Source organism: Vipera berus, assembly GCF_964194415.1.
Source record: "Vipera berus genome assembly, chromosome: 2".
In the NCBI taxonomy this organism is placed as follows: Eukaryota; Metazoa; Chordata; class Lepidosauria; order Squamata; family Viperidae; genus Vipera; species Vipera berus.
Genome location: NC_138203.1, coordinates 263,917,706 through 263,938,856, shown reverse-complemented (window position 1 = coordinate 263,938,856; position 21,151 = coordinate 263,917,706). Strand labels below are relative to the sequence as shown.

Below are 21,151 nucleotides of genomic sequence, written 5' to 3'. Positions count from 1 at the left end.
CATTTCTGGAGGATTCCAAACTTCCAGCCACGCCCACCAGAGACCCAGCCACGCCCTCCCCTGTCATCTGTAAAGGAGGGGCGGCGGCGACGGCGGCGGCGACGGGGGGGCGCGCTTTCGAGTTCCCTCCAGGCGGGCTCGCGGGGGAGATTCCGTCGCTTTCTAATGGCGTCATCGTCGCCTGTCCGGAAGCGGAAGGAGCTTGGGGATGGCGAAGGCGCTGGAGCAGAGAGTCCGGGGCTCGGGCCCGTGACTGCGGAGGTGCGGATGGCCAGTGCCCGGAACGGCTCCGCCTGTCTGCAGGCCGCTGGCTCCGGGGAGCGCGCTTTGGGCGACCTGCTGCTGGAGTTTTCGAGGGCGCAGTACCGGGCCCGGGAAAGCGGGGGAGCAGCAGGCGGCAGCGCTGGGAGCAGCGGCAGTAGTAAGGTGAGGGAAGAGGCGTCCCACCTGGGCGGGGAGCAACCAGCGAGGCTTTCACAGGACTGCTCCGTGGCACCACCATCCTTCCCAGCGTGGCCGTGCATTGCCCCTTAAGACGGAGACGGGGGAGGCTCCGGGTGCCACCAAGCCTGCAGACCAGGGGTCTTCAAACTTGGCCCTTTTATGACTTGTGGACTTCAACTCCCAGAATTCCTCAGCCAGCAAAGCTGGCTGAGGAATTCTGGGAGTTGAAGTCCACAAGTCATAAAAGGGCCAAGTTTGAAGACCCCTGCTGCAGACAGACCCAACCTGGGAAGCCTCTTGAGCGGGACTTTCAAAACTGCCCTACAGAGAAGGGTGTGTGTTGTTTTTTCTGCAGCTGGGAACTGGGAGCAATAAAACAGCCTTAAGGAAGGACAAAGAAATGGATCGACCGTTTTAAGTTTGAGCGTTTAAGCTTGGTTTGCATAGTAGTGTGAAGCCCACCCTGGTCGTCTGCATGTTGCATAGCTATAAAAGAAGCGGCGACTTACGTGTTGCTGGTTTTTTTCTTCTTCTTTCTATTACCTACACGTCCCTGATAGAAAGCTTCTGTTTTGTTCTGGTGTTCTCGTTTTTAATTTAATTTAATTTAATTTAATTATATTTTTATACCGCCCTTCTCCCGAAGGACTCAGGGCGGTGTACAGGGCAATAAATATAAAAAAGCAGAATACAAAAGTTAAAAAACGATTAAATATTTAGCCCAGTTTAAAGGGAGTGTTTGCCTCAAATCCTTCCTTCCTTCCTTCCTTCCTTCCTGCCTGCCTGCCTGCCTGAAAAAAATTAGAGAACTGAAAAGCAGCTGGGAAATTGTTTGTTGTATGAAGTCATGGACATTGTTCCCTAATTTGCTAGGAACTATTCAGCGCAGACATCCGAACTCTGTAAAATTCTAGCTTCATCTCATGAACCCTGAAATTTGTGGGAAAATTATTCTAGTATTTGTGTAATGACCATTTCTATTTAAAGGTTTCCTTGCCAATTACCAATAAATGTTAGGCTTTTGAATGATAAGCATTTCAAATGAATGCTACTTCATGAATAAATATGGCTCTACCTTGCGAATCCATGGGATAATGCTTTAATTTTTTGTATTTTAATATTAAATATTGGTGTTTAGTTACTTCCTTTTTCTGGATTGTTAGGCATCTAAAATTAAGGCTATTGCACTTGAATGTATAAGTCAGGGGTGTCAAAATGCCAGCCTGCAAGCCAGCCCATTGCCGGCAATGGAAAAAAAGTTGTGATACGTCATGACACATCACTTGATGTTGCAAGTTTGACACCCCTGGTATAAGTACTTTTATGAGGCGTGCAGTATTACATTTGTAATAACTGTTTTTACCCATACAGGTAGAGCACATTGAAAAATGCTGCCTTGAATTGTTCAGTAGGGATTATTGCTACAGCCTGATCCACAATGTGAATGGTGAAATCTGCAGTCATTACCCACGTCTGATTGTCATTTTGGAATATGAGAGCAGTGACCGAGAAAGACACACGTAAGTTGTGAATGTCCTAGGAAGACTGTATCTAATATCTAAAATATTTTTGTGGAAAATGTACTTGCCAATCACCAAGTAGAAATATGTGGACATAAATCTGATCAGTGTTAAGAGTTGTATTGATTGACTGTGGTCAAGATTATTTTGTGCTGTTAATATTCTTATTATGCGGGTGCTTCCCTCAGTTCAGGTTCATTTCTGGGGAAACTTTCTATACAACAATTGTACTTCTTCCTGTGATTAGAATCCCTTTAATTTGGTGACTAACTAGTTCAGTGTTGGATAACAGAGTAAACGGAGAATGTTCATACAGCACTAATGAAGAGGCTGGTGTATTAGAACCAATCCTGATCCTAGTAGGATTATTTTTTATTAAATAGCTAAACAGTGTTCATATTGTGGCTCTCTTACTTTGCTGATAACTAACATTCTGTGTCATGATTCCAATTAATAAGACAGATTAAAGTACACTGCATGATTGTTTATTTCAAAAAAGTATAATAATGAAAACGGAGCATTGGCTCTCATGGGTGGATGCCAGAATCTGAATTCTCCTCCCCTTGACACACCACATCATACAAAATTTCCCTCCCTTATTTACACGTCATGAATCACATTTATCAATTAATTTAACATACAAAGTTTCACTTCCCTTCTGAAGCGGCTATCCCTTGTCAAAACATCCGGTTTGCATTCCTCCCACACTTTAGTGATTCAAAACCAAACAGTTAAAGCAAAAGGCTGCCTCTTATATTGTCAGTGCAAAAACATGTCAATGTTTGCAACATTGACATCCGGCCCCCCTTACAAAAAGGACAGATCCTGTAATGTAAATAAAACAAGTTAGGGGCTGGCTTTTGGTTTGTTGGGGTCTTTCTCATAAAACATTTTGATAAGTCTGTCAGCTTTCACATTGCTAGATTTCACCCAGATAGCTTCAGACAATGAGTATCCCTTCCATAGTACTAGGTACTGCAATTTTCCCTTAAAGATTCTAGAGTCAAAAATAAGTTTCACTTCGTAATGGGTCTGACACTGCTACGAGGGGTCCGGGTGCCTTCTTAGGGGGAGGTCTTAAAGTGGAGGCCCAAAAAGGTTTCAGTAAGCTACAATGGAAAACCGGGTGAATTTTTCCTAAAAGTCTGGGGAGTTTCAGTTCTACTGTGACTGGGTTGATGATTCTCACAATGGGGAAAGGCCCCAAGAATTTCGGTCCTAATTTCTTGCTGGGTAATTTGAGGTGTAAATATTTAGTTGACAGATAAACCTTTTCCCCAACTTGGAATATTCTTTGGGGAGCCCTCTTTTTATCAGCCTGTTTTTTATAAGTCTCAGAAGTCTTTTTTAATGCTGTTTTCGTGTTTCTCCAAACCTCTTCCCATGGTGAAGATTCTTCCCTGAATGTTTCCCAGCTTATCTCCCTGACTAGAGACAGTGGTGGGGGCTCAGGACTCCCAGGATGTTTGAAAGAAAGGAGATTCTGGCATGATGTCATGGTTCCGATTAATAAGACAGATTAAAGTACGCTGCATGATTGTTTATTTCAAAAAAGTCTATAATAATGAAAATGAAGCATCGGCACTCATGGGTGGATGCCAGAATCTGAATTCTCCTCCCCTTGGCACACCACATCATACAGAATTTCCCTCCCTTATTTACACGTCATGAATCACATTTTCCAATTAATTTAACACACGAAGTTTCACTTCCCTTCTGAAGCGGCTATCCTTTATCTTGTCAAAACATCCGGGTTGCGTTCCTCCCACGCTTTAGTGATTCAAAACCAAACAGTTAAAGCAAAAGGCTGCCTCTTATATTGTCAGTGCAAAAACATGTCAGTGTTTGCAGCATTGACATCCTACGTTGTAATGCTGTTTTCCTATTGGAAACTACAAATCTTGAATCATGTGAAATAAATATGTATTGTATCTTGTCAGAAATACCAGTGAATGTATATAAATGCTAGACTATCTCGGAAAGCATTAGATAATCCCATACAAGTAGACTTTATAAATCTTACTAGCAGTGTTCATGCAAACCTTTATGCACTATGAAGAATGCATTTTTGTTTAATCATCAATAGGTTTTTGTATGGCTGATTACATTCATGTTGGGTATGATGTTATTTGACATTAATCTCTTTAAACTCAATAGTGGGCACTGAAGTGTCATAGTGAGTACGGGACTTCTGTTTCATTGCTATAGGCGACCAAGCAAGTTGTTGTTTACAACTCTAATTCAGGCTCTTCCATGCATAGGTCACAAGTCATAAAGTGCATGACATTTCATATGATAGCGACAGCTATGTAGAAAATCTGTTAGGTGATTTATGTCCAGAGTTGAGTGCTACAAAGAGTAGGCCTGATTCCATTCCACCCAGCTGTCCTTTCTGATAACTTCACTCCACTCTGAAACTTATCAGCTTGAGATATACTTAATTTTCTTTGTGAAATGAATTTCTATACAGAAATGCTAATATATGAGGTGACAGTAGGATTATCTCTGGAAACTTTGTTATATTTCTGTTTTGAACTGTACTGTATATTTAAGTACTGTAATCCCACCAAATAACATATCCAGCCTGAATCTGTACATTGATGAAATAGTACTATAGGATAAGTTGCTAATACAAGTAATAATGGTAATAGATCAGGTTGATCACGTGACTGACCTGATTTTACAATCTTTTTGTGGTAGTCGTTAATGTAGCCATCTTTATGCAAACATAACAGTTGTTAAGTGAACCCATTGTTTGCTATTGCAGTTTTACCAAAAAGAAGAAGTAACTTCCGTGTTTTAGCAAAAATGTAAAATGCAGTCACATAACCACAGGACAGTGCAAATAGCTTTAAATATGTCCATGTTGCGTAGCATCCGAAGTGCAGACATATGATTGCGGGTTTGGAGCCAAGTGTCAGAGCTTCGGACCAAGGTCATAACTCCATTTTTACAAGTAGGTCACAATTTTGAACAGTCATAAGTCGAGGATTACTGAATTCTTCCATTTATGGTTGAATATTAAGATGAGGGCAACGTCACTGCCATGGATTTTGTTTATAGCCTCATATACTTTTCTTTCTTAGGTTCTACATGTAGTCTCTGTACTAAAAATATTCAATAACACTTCATTCTGCAGTGACATTCTTCTCTATATTTCTTCATTCCTCCGGAGCTACACATTCCTTTTTTCATCTTCTGTGAATAAAGTACCTACAGATTTTCCTTAAATGCAATGGTGCTTTACTGTATTTTTTTTAATATGCCCATCAGCGGCAGAGTATTTTCCTTATTGTATGCAAACGCTTTCTGTGCCTGAGTGACTTTTGATACTATTTTTCTGTGTCTTTAGTTTAGAGCCCAGAGAACTACTGACTTAAATAAGATGCCCAATTAGATGTATTTGATACAACAAGAGGTTCAGCAGTTGGTAATCCTTTGGCTAAAGAATATTTCCAGATATTAGATCTCTGTTCTGCTCTTTTTCGGTATCAATAAGAGGAAATTGAGACTAGAATTAAGTGATACAGTAAAACCAATATTGTTATTTTATGCTTGTAGAAAATAATGTCTCCTTCAAACATACATTTACAACAGAGGTCTTCAAACTTGGCTCCTTTATGACTTGTAGACTTCAACTCCCAGAATTCCTGAGCCAGCACAGCTGGCTTTGGAATTCTGGGAGTTGAAGTCCACAAGTCAAAAAAGGGCCAGGTTTGAAGACCCCTGGTTTACAACAATATACAAGGATATATTTCTTTCTCTTTCACTTCTCTTTCTTTTGGATTACGTACTTTGCCGCCTGACCTCAGTTCTAACATCTAATCCTGAAGGAGAAGGATAATGTATTGGGCTTTCTAGAACAAATCATAGGGAACATTTCTATAATTCTGGTTCAAAGCAATCTAGTGCCATGGTTTGCATGAAAGTAACTTACTTCATTCATGACTTTGGGTTTTGCCCAATCCCAGTGAGTAAACAAACAATAATTAATTCCTAGCATCTGGACACTGAGCTGAGTGGTAAGACTACCCACAAACCAGGATTGATTCTCCAGCAATTCTGTTTGGTTTCTGGTTTGGTTACATCTCCCCCACCTGTAGATAACTTAAGGTGGCCTTTCCCCACTGCCACGTACAGCGGCAGTATTTGGTTTTTTTTTAAAAGAGGCTAACCAGCAAGCTGGTCACTCAATAGTACCCAAGACTTTAGTTGCAGAAGGAAGAAACGGGCAGAGTGCTGTCAGCAGTTATTTATATGCTTACCTCTTTTACCCCTAATTTGCATAAGCCAAAACTGGGTGTGTCACGAGAACCTACCCCTAGCGGCTTGGCCCGTACATCGTGCCGGAAAGATGCCCTTGAGTCAAGTTCCACTGATGGCTTCACCCAGTGACGGGTGATTTGTTATTGCCTTCTTTAACGTCCTGGTCTAGGATATCCAGACTGTCTTCCATCCAAATATTGAACAGGTTTGACCCTGTTTAGCTTTCCAGATCAACCCCGTATCCTTTTTTCCAAAGTAGAATGGCTGGGCCTAGAGATGAGCTAGTGGACTGAGTATAAAGCAGACGTGTTCCCAGAGTAATCATCTCCAGCTGTTCCTTCCTTCCCTCCCCCCCCCCGGCTGTTTGATATGAATTAATTGGGGTCATGGAAGAGGTTGGAGGAAGGTCGAGATAGCCCTCTATCTCATGCGCCGTGATTTCACTTGAGCTATCAGGCTTCTAATGCACACACACCCCTTCTCTAGTGCTTAGAAGATGAAAAATCCAAAGAAATATTGGATACTAAGGTACTTATAAAAATTCCTAACTCTGGCTCCCGAAGAATTGAGGTCCCTGCCGGAATTAATATAATTGTGCATTCTCTGATGATTGTTAAGGAATTTGTTGTGCAGAGCTCTCCTTGTGCTACCAGAGAGTTGCACAGACAAGGAAGGGTACTGAGAGAAGTAAGAGTCACACAAGAGTACACTGAGTTGTAAAAGCAAAAAGTAGTTTACTTTTGAGGTGGTGTAAGAACAAAAATGTACAGTCAAAAATAAACAGTCCAGGTCATACACAATACAAAGTCTTCTTACCAGTCCAGAGGTCAATACACAGTTCAGGTTAACAACAGTAGTAAACCAACAGCAGAGCAAAAAACAGTAATAGTAGAGAGCAGTGAATTCAGAGAGAGAGAGAAACTACGTTCCTAGCTTCCTCTTATGGCCATGAGAACACTTACACACCCATTGGCCAATTAACATCTTAAAGACATAACATCTTGGTTAATATATTTTCAACCCAACATTGTAGGCTAACACCATATGCCTAACATATGAATGAAAAATCCAAACAAATATTGGATACTAAGGTACTTATAAAAATTCCTAACTCTGGCTCCCGAAGAATTGAGGTCCCTGCCGGAATTAATATAATTGTGCGTTCTCTGATGATGAAAACGGATGGGGGTCGGGGGACCTTGTGTAGTGCCAGTTCTCAGCAATTGTGGTTGAAAAAATGCTGCACACGTGAGGCTGGGGACAGCATCAAGCCTGGGGGTTTAAGTAGCCAATTGACCTCCTCCAAAGGACACAGCAATATTATACCTGATTAATGGAAACTTCAAACATTTTTTTTGAGATCTAACAATTCTAAACATATTTCTAGTTACTCAAAAAAGCTTCGCTTTAAAACTGTTACTTAGGTTGCTTTCTGCGTGAGATGGGTAGTTTCAACATTTGATATGTAAAATAAAAATGTAAGATGGTTTTGTTTGACTGAAACCATTCCTGCATTTGGTGTTTGTTTTCTGTTCAGCATGATTTTTGTCCTTTGTGACTTCAATGATTTTTTTTTTAAAAAAATGGCGACCTATTCAGCCTGCCAATCATTAAATTTGAGAACATTTAAATGATTGCTGCTTTGATTCTGGTTTATGCCTACTAAGATCAGTCTTCTTTCCTGCCATGAATTCCCAGGGTAAAATGCACCATTTGTAACGACATCTGAGGATATTGCTCAGCAATATGGGAAGATTTGTGTTATTTATTGTAAACCGTATTTAGTTTGAGAATAAATAGGAAAGGGATATATACCTTCAACATATGAATAGGTTTCTTGTAAAAAAAACAAGCTTCATAGCCCTTCTGCCCATTATTATCATAAGGACGAATATATTTTCGTCTTGCAAGGTGTTCCTGGTGTGGTTGGAAAGAAGAGAAACAGAATATTGAGTCCCGTTACGGATGATTAATTGGTTCCATCTACGCGCCACCTTCATAATCGGTTTGAGGATTAGAAGAGGACAAGGCTGCTTTTTATGCCTGGCCCCTAAAGGTGCTTTGATGATGATAACTTTATTGTCACTTTGAATGTACACCAATCGGCATGCATCAAAATGAAATTTTGTTGCATACAGCTCTCAAAGGGTCACCACCTCCCGCTCAAATTTCACATTGTCCATTTTAGTCTCTAGGGAGTGAACGATGGCAAACAGGACAGATGGAAATGGGGCTCCATGTGGATTAGCCCTCAAGTTAGCTTGTATTCTGACAACCTCGCCTTCTTTCCTTTTTCTGATGCTGACTCTTCCACCTTTTCCTTAAAGAGGCCTTGCTTCTTTTCACCCCTGGAGCACGCTGCTGCTGCCGCCGCTGCCACCAACTCCTCCAAAAGCCTCTCTCTCTTCCTCTGGGCCTGCCGACAGCCTCATCCAGTTCCTTCGCTCCATAAGCTCCAGGTCCTCTCCTCCTCTGCCTCTTCCTTTGCTTTCTCTGGCAGTTTCCCTGAAGTGAAAGCACGTTTTCAGAAGCAAATTTTTATGTCTTTTATAGTGCATGGCGATGGCATATATCAGGGGTAGGCAACCTCGGCTCTTTTATGACTCATGGACTTCAACTCCCAGAATTCCTGAGTCAGCTGACTCAGGAATTCTGGGAGTTGAAGTCCATGAGTCATAAAAGAGCCGAGGTTTTTTTTAATTTTTTTTAATTTTAATCCCATTTATATCCCGCCCTTCTCCGAAGACTCAGGGCGGCTTACAATTTAAAGCACAAACCAATGTGCTTAGCAATAGCCTTCATTCTATGCATATGCCTGCTTATTAGGGCTTTCGCCCCCCCCCCCCAGCGGCATTATTACAAAGTCAGCTTATTGCCCCCAACAATCTGGGTCCTCATTTTACCTACCTCGGAAGGATGGAAGGCTGAGTCAGGTTGCCTACCCCTGGCATATATACTGTATAGTTTGACGTTCTGCAGGGAATGGGATACAGATAATCCTTGACTCACAACAAACCAACCTTGTTCTGAAGTCCTGACGCCTGCTCCCCTTCCTCCCAGGGTCATTGCAGTTAAGAAGCTGGCCCACACTTATGGCCATTTGCAGGGTCCCGCGGTCCTGTGACATTATTTTATGCCATTTTTGTTGAAAGCCAGCATTTCCTTTGAGCTTTTGGCAAAAAATGCCCCATAGTGAGCAACGGTTCCACTTAACGACCATTGCGATCTTCGCTCCTTTCGCCGCGATCTGAAAACATACCTGTTCGAACAAGCCGGCCTGGCCTGAGGGGGGATTGGTGGGGTTTTTTAGTATCATTTTATTGGGGTTTTTATTAATGTATTAACTGTTTTTATGGGCATGTATTTAATTATCTTTTAATTTTTGTAACTCTTGTTTTATTCTTGCCCTGTACACCGCCCTGAGTCCTTCGGGAGAAGGGCGGTATAGAAATATTAATAAATTAAATTAAATTAATAAATTAAATTAAACTAGTGTTTTTCCAAATGTGTATGTTAATTTTTGCAGGAAAGCACTACATCCGTACACATATTTCAGGATTGAACATTTCTTAATAGATGCTGATATCAATTTTCATATACTGTCTTTCTATGAAACCTCCTCAGAGAAAATATAGTTTTAAAGTAAAATAATTTAAAAAAACCAACAACGAACCATGTTGCCCAATGAAGTAGAAAAAACCCCCCAGAAAAGGGTAGTTCTTGACTTACGACCACAATTGAGCCCAAAATTTCTGTGTCTAAGTGAGTTATGCCCCATTTTACAACCTTTTTCTGCCACCCTTGTTAAGGGAATCACTGCAGTTAAGTTAGTAACACGATTGTTAAATGAATGGCTCCCCCATTGACTTTGCTTGTCAGAAGGTTGCAAAAAGGGATCACGTGACCCCGGGACACGGCAGCCGTCATAAATATGAACCCGTTGCCACGTGCCTGAATTTTGATCACAGACAATGGGGGTGCTGCAACAGTCTTTAAGTGTAAAAAATGGTCACAAGTCACTTTTTTCACTGCTGTTGTAACTTCATAGGGTCGCTAAATGAACTGTTGTAAATCGAGGACTATCAGTAGTAGTAGTAAGCTTTTTCTTAGAGCAAGGGTCTTCAAACTTGGCAACTTTAAGACTTGTGGACTTCAACTGGCTGAGGAATTCTGGGATTTGAGGTCCACAAGTCTTAAAGTTGCCAAGTTTGAAGACCCCTGTCTTAGGGCCAATCCAACATTTCAGAAAAGAGTTAAGTTTTCAATAATTAATTTTAAATCACGAAAAAATAGCTGCTGTATGATGTCAAAAACAGAACGCCAACTTTTCTCAGTTCCGCAATTGCTGTTTGTTCCTTGCTTTGAAGCCAAACTGTTATCTAATCCCAAGAGAAGTGAAAGAGGAACGGGCCAAATATTTCTCTGAAGCCACCTTGTTGGCTCTCCAGGAATGGCTGGTACATTTCCAAGCACAGTTTAGAGCAGGGGTCTCCAATCTATGGGCCGTGGGCCACAGCCAGGGCACACACACGTGGGCGCACATCCCCCCCCCACTTGGACTAGCACCTACAGCCCTGTTTGCACATGCCTGTGGGTGGGAATGCTAGCGCGGGAGGCATGTGCGCCCCATTCGTGCATGCATGAGCGGGCCACTAGTGCGGTGTGTGTGTGCGTGCAGCCCATTTGCGAATGTGCAAACAGGCGCTTGCCACTGTGGGGGGTTGCGCAGCCAATCACGGTGCCAGCGCATGTCACATGCATGAACGTGGCTGCTAGTACTGTGCCAGCGGGCATGGCCCTGTTTGCATGCGTGCACGCATGCACCCGCAGTAATTTGGAAGCTGCTCTCCTCTCCGGGCCATGAGCCCGGAAAGGTTGGAGAACTCTGATTTAAAGTACTAAAGTTGCAACTTTCTAATGGCTTGGTGCTAGAGCGTGTTGCGAGGCTGTCTCCAGGGACTAGAAGAGTGTTTCATATCCTCAGCAACTTTAAGGCATGGAGACTTCAACTCCCAGGTTCCCCTAACTCTGGGAAATTCTGGGAGTTGAAGTCCACACACACCTTAAAATTCCTGAGGTTAGGAAACTCCTCTTCTAGAATGTGCTTTTTTTAAAAAAAAAATCCCAGAGACCAAACTACTTCCGCCAAGTGCTAAAGAGCAGTTAAAGAAGAGAGGCTCCTTCCTTTATTAAACCAGGGGTGGGGAATGATGGCCTTTTATGACTTGTGGACTTCAATTCCCAGAATTCCTCAGACTGGCTGAGGAATTCTGGGAGTTGAAATCCACAAGTCATAAAGGGGCTGTCGTTCCCCCACATCTGTCTTAAAGGGATAAAATGCTTTCCTTTGCCAGGATTAGTAATGCAGAGGTTTAGTTTTGTTTAGTCAGGCTTTTCTCCCTCTGCCATTATGTACTCAACTATTACACGTGTATTTTATGGGAGAGGAAGAAGATTGTAGCTAACCATTTCAATAAAGCTGGCAACGAAATTGCATGGATTGGCTCCCGATCAGTGGAAGCCGAGCTGGAGTCAAAGGCGCCTTTACTTTTTTTTTTTTTGCACTCTGAGGGAATATGTAATTTTTTTTAATTTGAGGAACTCGGCTGCGTAGAATAGAACCAGTATTATTTTTCTGGACAGTATCTCAAAGCAGATCATTTTCCCCCAGCAGTTTGGATAGCAAAGAGGACTGGATAGAATGAAAGATAAGAGAGAAGACAAGAAATAGATGGCCAGTTGACCAGGACCTAATATGAACCACCGGAGCTAGACACGCTTGGTGACAGTGTAGACCAGGGGTGTCAAACTCAATTTCATTGAGGGCCGCATCAGCATTGCGGTTGCCCTTAGGGAGCTGGGTGGGTATGGCCAGGGTGGGCGTGGCCTAGTGGGTGGGCGTGGCTAGAGTGCATATGGCCTGCTGAGTAGGCGTGGCCAGCTCTACATCGTTCGCATCAAGGGTGCCTATGGGGGCCTGGGCAGGAGTGGGACAGATCTGAGGGTCTCTGGCAGAAGGAGGGTCTCTGGGCCAGGGCCAAGGCAGTGGGGGCCGTTCCCTCACTGTTTCCAGGATGGCTTCGTGGGCCGCATGAAACCACTTCGCGGGCCGGATCCGGCCCCCGGGCCTTGTGTTTGACATGTCTGGTGTAGACATTAAAGATTCTTTTCAAACTTTCTGGGAAGTTGCAAGTTTGACATCCTCCGCCCTACACAAAGGATTGGGCCTCCCAAAGGCTGAGTTTGAAGAAACATATTGTGACTTTTTTGCCATTGCCGGCAGTGGGGTGGGTACGGTTTTGCTAGTATGCATCCGGCCCGCGGTCCAGCAGTTTGACACCCCTGGTGTGTGTGTGTGTGTGTGTGTGTGTGTGGGAAATCGTGATTTCAAAAGCCAGCATGATATAGTTTAAAAGTGGTGGATTTGGGAGCCCTGGTGCCTTGTCCTGCTCGGCTGTGAACATTCAGCTTCCTCTGTTGAACCTGCTGAGCAGAATTATTTATGTCATTTTCCATTTTTATCCTGCCCTTTTGGAGAAGTGTAAAAGCAACATACTTCTTTCGCCAAAAACTACTTTTCTCCAATTTCTGTAATGTGGTTTGCCGTTCCAAAAATAGGCATGTTAAAAGAAAGCCTGTGTAAAAGGGATGTTTTCAGAAGAACGTATACATGCATTTTCATTTTTTTAAAATAAATAAATAAAGCTAATCCTGAATGGATTTAAAGTGGAAAGTTTTTTTTTAAAATATTCATGTGAAACCAGACTTTAAAATATCGTCTTTCCCTTTTGAGACCAGAATGTGGTAAGGTTATGTAACGCAACCTTCACTTCAGGTGGGATGCCTCCTTATGGCCACAAAGTTTGCAAAAGCAGCAGATTGTTTCGCAAAGTGCATCCTTCTTTCCCTTCTCTCAAACTACTGGCCTCAAAAGGGGACGAAACCGAAGCAGCCAAGCTATTGAAGGCGAATGCCAGATGCCCGGGTAGGAATTTGCCTGCCTCCGGATGATGCTTTCCCTCCCACCCACCCCCAGCCGAAAGGACCTCCGTACAAATAATTACGAATTGCTTTGCTACCCACAGGTTTGAAAGCACCGTCCAGATTGGCAAGCTGCAGGACCTGATCCACCGCAGTAAAATGGCCCGATGTAGAGGCCGGTTTGTCTGCCCTGTTATCCTCTACAAGGGAAAGGTAAAGCTGTGCGTATCCTGTACACCAGAGGTCCCCAACCTTTGGGGCACCAGGGACCGGTTACGTGGAAAGAGGTTTTTCCGCAGACTGGAGGGGGTGTGTGGCGTGATTTTGTGTGCTGCCTGCATCCCACGGATGGGACTTTGCTCGTTCGTGTGGACTGGTTGCTGGCATGCTGCGGCCCGGCACCGGTCCACGGCCCGGGGGTTGTGGACCCCTGCTTACACCTTTCACAGATTGCTTCTGTCCTTGGGGAAATGGATCATGGTAGCCTTTGCTAGACTAAATACTAGGAGGCCTGAAAATTAGCCAGGATCTTCTGTGTGTGAGCCTCCTGCTTCTTCTTGAGGCAGCAGAGGAAACGGGCCCTTCTCTCACCTGCAGCCTTTAGCTTGTCACAGTTGCGCAGTTGCCAGTTGCGCCCCTTTTTTGGACTGAGATGCCTTATGCACGGTTACCCACGCCCTCGTCCCTTCTCGCCTGGATTACTGCAATGCTCTTTACATGGGGCTGCCCTTGAAGAGCACCCGGAGGCTTCAGTTGGTGCAAAATGCGGCCGCGCGGGTGCTTATGGGAGTATCTCGATACTCCCATGTTACACCACTCCTGCGCGAGCTGCATTGGCTTCCGGTTGCCCTCCGAGTGCGATTCAAGGTGTTGGTAATTACCTTTAAAGCCCTACATGGCTTAGGCCCGGGGTACTTGCGAGACCACCTGCTGCCATTGTCAACCTCCCATTGCCCGGTTCGCTCCCACAGAGTCGGCCTCCTCAGGGTTCCGTCGGCCAGGCAATGCCTGCTGGCGAACCCCAGGGGGAGAACCTTCTCTGTGGGCGCGCCGACCCTCTGGAATGAACTTCCCCCGGAGCTGCGGACGGCCCCTGACCTTCGGTCCTTCCGCCGTGACCTGAAGACTTGGTTGTTCCAACAAGCGGGCCTGGACTGACTACGATTTTTAATTAGGCTTTTAACTGGGTTAAATTGTCTTGTAATTATTGCATCTATTGTTTAATTCTTTTTTTTAAAAGTTTATTTTTATGGTTGTGAGCTGCCCTGAGTCCTCAGGGAGAAGGGCGGCATATAAATTTAATCAAATCAAATTTTGTGGTTTTATTGGGGATGGCTGGGTCAGGATCTTTTGTTTTTTTGAGAAAACCTACATCAGATGGCTCAGACATTTCCCTTACCTGTTAACAGTTGCTGCCTTTACTGAATGGCTAGTTCTCTCTCTTTTTTCTTTTCTTTTCTTTGTGTTCTGTACCAGCCTGCTACCGGCCCTGCAGAAAAGGCAACCCCTTTATAAACGGCAAGAGGCTGGAATTACGTCTGCCAAATTTATTACTACAAAAAACAAACAAGACACGAACCAAGATACAGGAGCTTTGAAACACTATCTGAGCGGTTGCTTTCAGCAAACCAGCCCTCCCCACACATTCCCTTTATAAAGAGTTCAGGGCGTGGCCTCTCTGTGCCTCCTTCCGAGAAGCCCCACAGCCTTCCTCTGTTTACTCCTACTTGACTGCCTCCTGCGTCGGGCGTCCTTGAACAGGACCAGCTGTGGGTCATCTTCATCCACACTGTCAGGCTCACACAGCTGGGTCTCCATGGTGACCAAGTGGGAGGGGCCTGCCTGAGGGCTATCATCAGCAAGATCTTCAACCCCCTCAGCAAGGTCTTCAACACCCCCCTCCTCCTCTGAGTCGTCCGACCCAACTGCCGAACCCACAGGCTGACCCTGAATCACAACACTTTGGATGTTTGTCAAGCAGCCTTTAATATTCATTTATAATTTCCTTAATTAACCTCAGCTCATTCTGAGCTTGGACCTTCCTGGCACTCTCTCTGCAGTTGCAGGCTTCCGCTCGTGACCTTGCCTGTTTCCCATTTCTCCTGCATGTATCTCCTTCTCTGTTCTCAGATTTTAAATAAGCTTTTTGTGTAGCCACGCTGGGGTTGTTTTTTCCCCTCCCCTGTGGTGTTCCATTTTGTTTCTTGCTAGAATTGTGTACTTAGTCGTGCACTTGCAGTGAAGGTAGCCCTCGGCCTTCGTACGCCATTGGGATCAGAAATATGGTTATAAATTGTTACGGTTGTAAGTCAAGGCACCCACAAGCGGTCGCGTGACCACGAGGGAGCAGTGCAATGTGACCGTTTAAAATGGGCAGGTTTGTAAATATAAACTGAGACAACACGCTGCTTACCAAATATTAATGGTGATTATGTTAAAAAAAATAATAAAATATATTAAATGGCCAAGGGGTGCCTTATAAGGCTGTAAAGCACCAGTTCCGTGGCCGTCGTAAATGTGAACAATCCTTAAGCGACTGATCATAAGTTGAGGATTACCTATATCGGGGGTCTTCAAACGTGGCCCTCTTATGACTTGTGGACTTCAACTCCCAGAATTCCTCAGCCAGCATGCCTGGCTGAGGAATTCTGGGAGTTGAAGTCCACAAGTCATAAACGGGCCGAGTTTGAAGACCCCTGGCCTATATCTCTTTCTTTAGAAACTTCCACTCAGCTTGAACTCCTTTTCCCATTAACCTCTCACAGCTGGAGAATTTTTTTTAATCATTGCTCTAGAGTTGCTTAAAATCCTTCTAAAGTGCAAGAGACTTGTTTGAATGTACCTAGTTTTATTTAAATTGGATTTATATACTGCCCCTCTCCCGAAGGACTCAGGGCGGTGTACAGGGCAATTAAAACACTATATACAACACATAATATACAAAAATTAAAATAAATTAAACCAAGTAGCCCTAAACAATAAAACACATTCTAAAATGTAAAATTTTAAATTTTAAATCTAAAATCCCAGTCCCTCAGTCCAGGCCGGCAAGTTCGAATAGCCAAGTCTTCAGGTCGCGGCGGAAAGAGCGAAGGTCGGGAGCCATCCGGAGCTCAACAGGGAGCTGATTCCAGAGGGCAGGCGCGCCCACAGAGAATGCTCTTCCCCTGGGGGCCGCCGGTCGACATTCCCTGACCGACGGCACCCTGAGGAGGCCCTCTCTGTGGGAGCGCACAGGATGATGGGAAGTTAACGTGTAAAGTTAGTGTAGCTTCTTATAAAACTAAGACCTCTAGTACTACTTTTCCCCAACGTTCTTGCTGTTTCTTAAATTAGATCTTCTTCATTAAACATAATGAGTTGATAAGCATTAAAAGAGGACACCCAAGAGCGTAGGAGAACGGGAAGAAATTGTAGGATCTCGGCACTGGGATTGCTGTAGTAAGAAGTGAAACCTGTGTCGTAAGCTGTGCAACTACCGGTATCTAACTAGAAGGCTCAAGAGCAAAACCATTTTGATTTGGGGTAGTACAATAAACCTGAAAGAGAATAGAGTCCACTGCTATATCTTTGTACTGTTCTTGGTCTTTGTCTCCCCAGCATATATGCCGATCAGCCACATTGGCAGGGTGGGGAGAACTTTATGGGCGAACAGGATACAATTACATTTTCTCAGGTAAGGGAAAGGAGGCTTGTGGGAGGTGTAGTTTTACTGTTGATAATGCTATTTGAAGAGAAATGAAACATCTGTGGGAATTAGTAGGGTTTGCTCTTTTAACCACGGAGGAGCAAGAAAGAATAATACGGGTTGCTAGGCTTGAGTTAGTGTTATGTATAAATCCAGGCCCTGTGGCTTGCAAAATGTGGTTTAATGTTGTGCATGCATTAAGTTAAAACAAATCATAGGTTAATGTGTGCAAGGTCTTATATGTAAATAGCCACTGGTTATTTCAAGATGAAAACCAAGCTCCTGTGATGCACAAAGAGACTCTCGTGGCCAGATTTATCCACCAGGGGAAACGTGTTGATCGTTTGCATCACAAACACAACCCAACCAAGTTTATTTCATTGGTTTTGTGGGATGGCCCAATAAGAATCCTTTATGGCAGGGGTCTCTAAACATGGCATCTTTGTTGACTTCAACTCCCAGAGTTCCTCAGCCAACCATGCTTAAAAGTTGCCAGGTTTGGAGATTCCTGTTCTACGGCAGCGTTTTTCAACCTTGACAACTTTTAAGAGGTCTTGCACTTCAACTCCTAGAATTCTCTTGCCAGCGATTATGGCTGGCGAATTCTGGGAGTTGAACTCTAGACCAGGGCTTTTCAACTTTTTCACCCATTGTACCACTTTTAGGATATGGCAACATCCGAGTACCACCAGTTGCCTAGCAAGGTGTCAAAAACTTGATGATCCAAAAAAAGAGGAAAAAAGTGATGAAGTACAGGTAGTCCTCAACTTACAATAGTTAGCTTAGTGACTGTTCGAAGTTACAATGGCACTGAAAAAAGTGCCCCCCGAGCCACAGCTGAGCAAGACACCTGCCTGCCCGCCCGGGGGCGCTCTTCCTCCTGTCCGAGGTTTTCATTGTGAACATTTCTGTTGAGGATTGGCAGCGGGGGTGGGGGGGGGGTGTTTGGTTTTTATCCCCTGCCCCGCTGGGTGGTTGCAGCAGGTTTTGGTCACTTCACATGACCCTGGGACACTGTGACCGTCATAAATAGGAATCCGTTGCCAAGCATCTGAATGTAAATCACAAGACCCTGGAGATGCTGCAACATCCCAGCTGATGGGCACTTCTTCTCGGCTCAGAAGTGCCAGGATCAGCACCGAGCCTGGCACTGAACCTGGTGCTTCCGTGGAGCCCTGACAGCCCTGCAGCTCCAGCTGTCACTCACTCAGCCTCATTCCCCTCCCCCGCTACCACTTTTCTAGGATGGCCGCGTACCACCTTCTAGGTGCCAATGTACCACAGGTGGTACCCGTACCACTGGTTGAAAAGCCCTGGTCTAGACTTATTAAAGTTGCTAAGGTTGAAAAAAAACCACTGTTCTTTAGGATAGCCCTGATGACCCTCACCTGACTCATTCCCAATAGCATGTCGGTTTGGACTGTTTAATTTGCTGAACTATTGGGGACTCTGAAACTACCTGGGAGAAGTACTAGATCGTAAAAACAGCTTTCTCAGTCCCAAACCGCAGTTGCTCTAATTCATCGCAAGAAATGATGCGACTGCTAACTTGCTTTTCTCTTCCTTTTTTTTTAATGGCCATTTATAGGAGGTTCAGATGATGCCTGGGCAGATACGGAAGACTTGTCAGAAGAGGACTCTGCTTTAAGGTCTGTTTGTTTTCTGTGCTGTGATGAGTTGTATGTCAGATACTGACTTATTTCCTCAGCACGGTCTCTCTCTCCCTCTCTCTCTCCTTCTCTCTCCCTCTCTCTCTCCTTCTCTCTCCCTCTCTCTCCTTCTCTCTCTCTTTCTCTCCCCTCTCCCTCTCTCTCTTTCTCTCTCTCCCCTCTCCCTCTCTCCTCTCTCTCTCTCTTTCTCTCTCTCCCCCTCTCTCTTTCTCCTTCTCTCTCTCTCCTTCTCTCTCTCTTTCTCTCCCCTCTCCCTCTCTTTCTCTCTCTCCCCTCTCTCTCTCTCCTCTCTCTCTCTCTCTTTCTCTCTCTCCCCCTCTCTCTCTCTCTCCCTCCCTCTCTCTCCCTCTCTCTCTCTTTCTCTCCCCTCTCCCTCTCCCTCTCTCTCTCCTCTCTCTCTCTCTCTTTCTCCTTCTCTCTCTCTCCCCTCTCTCTCCCCTCTCTCTCCCTCTCTCCCACCCTCCCTCTCCCCGCTCCCTCTCTCTCTTTCTCTCTCTCTCTTTCCAACTCAAAGGTGTGGAAAGGTTTCTGTCACTAACTGGGAATTACAAGGGGAATAATTGTTATACTTCCTGAACCTTTGTTGTGCCAGTTCAAAACAATTAAAAACATCCCTGGAACTTTAGAAGTTGGTAGTTGAAGCAGTAGCTATTGCCCTGTTATATAAGTTATATAACTGGTTATATAAGTATTTTATTGAGCCTCCCTCTGTGAGGGTGAAGAACAGTTCAAAAAAAAGTGATAAATAAATAAAATTAGGGGTATCAGGAGAAATAAGTAGAGCCAAGACTCGTGTAGACCATAGGATGAAAGTCTTACAGCATTGCTGTGAATTTTATTTAATGTCTATTTAATTTTAACTTCAAAAGGTGTTCTTGAAGATGCTCAAAGTAGTTTATAGCAGATTTTTTTATTCTATTTTTTTTTCTAACTTCAAAGATGTTCTTGAAGATATTCAAAGTAGTTTATGGCAGATTTTTTTTTAAAAAATGATAAATTTGAAATTGCACTGAAATCTCACAAAAAATAAAATTTCTCAGCCAAGAAGAAAGTATTTTGCACACTGAATAAAGTATTAAAATGTTAGATCATAAATGTAGATTAAGCACTTAAAATTCTTCTCTGTAGCCCAGGGGTGTCCTGCTTTGGCAACTTCAAGACTTGTGGACTTTCCCAAATTCCCCAGCCATCATGGCTAGGTGATTAACATCACTTAATATTTTCTCTAGCTTGACTTTCGTTCCAATCTGATTCCGGAGAGGGTGATATTTTTTTTAAGGGATTGAGGAGTTTTTGGACTTCCCAACTACCAGGGCAATAATGCTCAAGTTTGAGAGGTGAATTGGGGAGCTGTTGTATCCAAACCAATCAAATTGTCCAGATTTATTGTGTTCATTAACGTGTCTTTCTCCCTAGTTCTTCACACCTTATTTTGACCCATTTACATAGAGGATTTCTAATGTTTAAGTCCTAAGCTGGATGCCATCTCTAGGGGCATCTCCATTGCAAAAACCATTTTGAAATGAATGAGATTTTCAGGATCTTAGCCCCCATCAAGCATTCTGGCTGGTCTGGCATGTAAGGCTTCCTAAAATCATTTGATTTCCCATGATGGAACGCTAAGCCTCATTTTCCCCTCGTTGCAGAAATGCAGACTCGCAACTCTTCGACAAAGTCCGAGGTCACGACATCAAGCTCTTGCGGTATCTGTCAGTTGCATACATCTGTGACCTGATGGTGGAGAACAAAAAAGTGAAGTTTGGATTGAAGTAAGCACCTGTGCACGATGTACTACAGAGGCAGCAGGGAAATCTTGAGCCACATTCCAGCTGAAAAAATGCTAAGAGCATAACAGAGTTGGAAGGGACCTTGGAGGTCATCTAGTCCAACCCCCTGCTCAAGCAGGAAAACCTGTACCATTATAGACAAATGATTGCCCAATCTCTCCTTAAAAACCTCCAGTGTTGGAGCAACCACAACTTAGAGCTGGAGTTCGGCCTCAGTGGTAATTAGATTCAAAGAGGTTGGACCACCATTTGTCTGAAATGGCAACAGGGTTTCCTGCTTGAGCAGAGGGTTGGACTAGAGGACCTCCAAGGTCGCCTCCAATTCTGTTATTCTGTTAAGTTCTTATTCTACCACAAATTGTCCTCATTTGATGATTGTGGGCAAAGTGCCATTCCTCAGCTAATTTGTGATGGTAAAAGGCAGCAAGTCATCCTGACTGCTACTTTGAAATGTATGGAGAGCAGTGGGAAAGAAATAAAATCGAAGGTTCCTAGATGATGGTATCTTGTTGTTGTTGTTGTTGTTGTTATCCACATCTCACAGAAATAAATGCCACGTTTGTTTAGAGCAGTGAACCTTAGTGCCCAAAAACCGCCCCCGCAGAGCCACCCACCATCTCCGCGGCTCACAGCAGCAGATCGCCCAGGTGGTCCAGCAGCGCCATGGCGGCCACGCCCTCCAGCATCATCTGCGTGTGACGGGGCACGAGGGCGGAGTCTTTGCCCAGATACCATGTCCTTGGCTGCGCTGCTCTGCGTGGGCCACACCCAGGGGCGGCTTTCCTCTGGGGGGGG

The 21,151-nt window shown here is 44.1% G+C and overlaps 2 protein-coding genes across 10 annotated transcripts in view; one reads left to right on the top strand and one right to left on the bottom strand.

Annotated features, from left to right (window-relative positions):
- Nucleotides 1-21,151, bottom strand: part of TADA3 (transcriptional adaptor 3) — a 701,258-nt gene that overhangs the window by 395,661 nt on the left and 284,446 nt on the right. The gene's annotated exons all lie outside the window — the stretch shown is intronic.
- Nucleotides 147-21,151, top strand: part of MTMR14 (myotubularin related protein 14) — a 102,008-nt gene continuing 81,003 nt past the window's right edge. For all 9 annotated transcript variants that reach the window (XR_014025438.1, XR_014025439.1, XM_081320097.1 and 6 more), the window contains exons 1-6: nt 147-426; nt 1,816-1,964; nt 13,316-13,424; nt 16,812-16,887; nt 18,488-18,548; nt 20,216-20,338. Coding sequence is in view for 7 of the 9 variants with exons in the window: in XM_081320097.1 (XP_081176223.1) it covers nt 166-426; nt 1,816-1,964; nt 13,316-13,424; nt 16,812-16,887; nt 18,488-18,548; nt 20,216-20,338 (779 nt within the window). In the remaining 2 variants the exon portion in view is untranslated. The remainder of the gene's footprint in view (nt 427-1,815; nt 1,965-13,315; nt 13,425-16,811; nt 16,888-18,487; nt 18,549-20,215; nt 20,339-21,151) is intronic.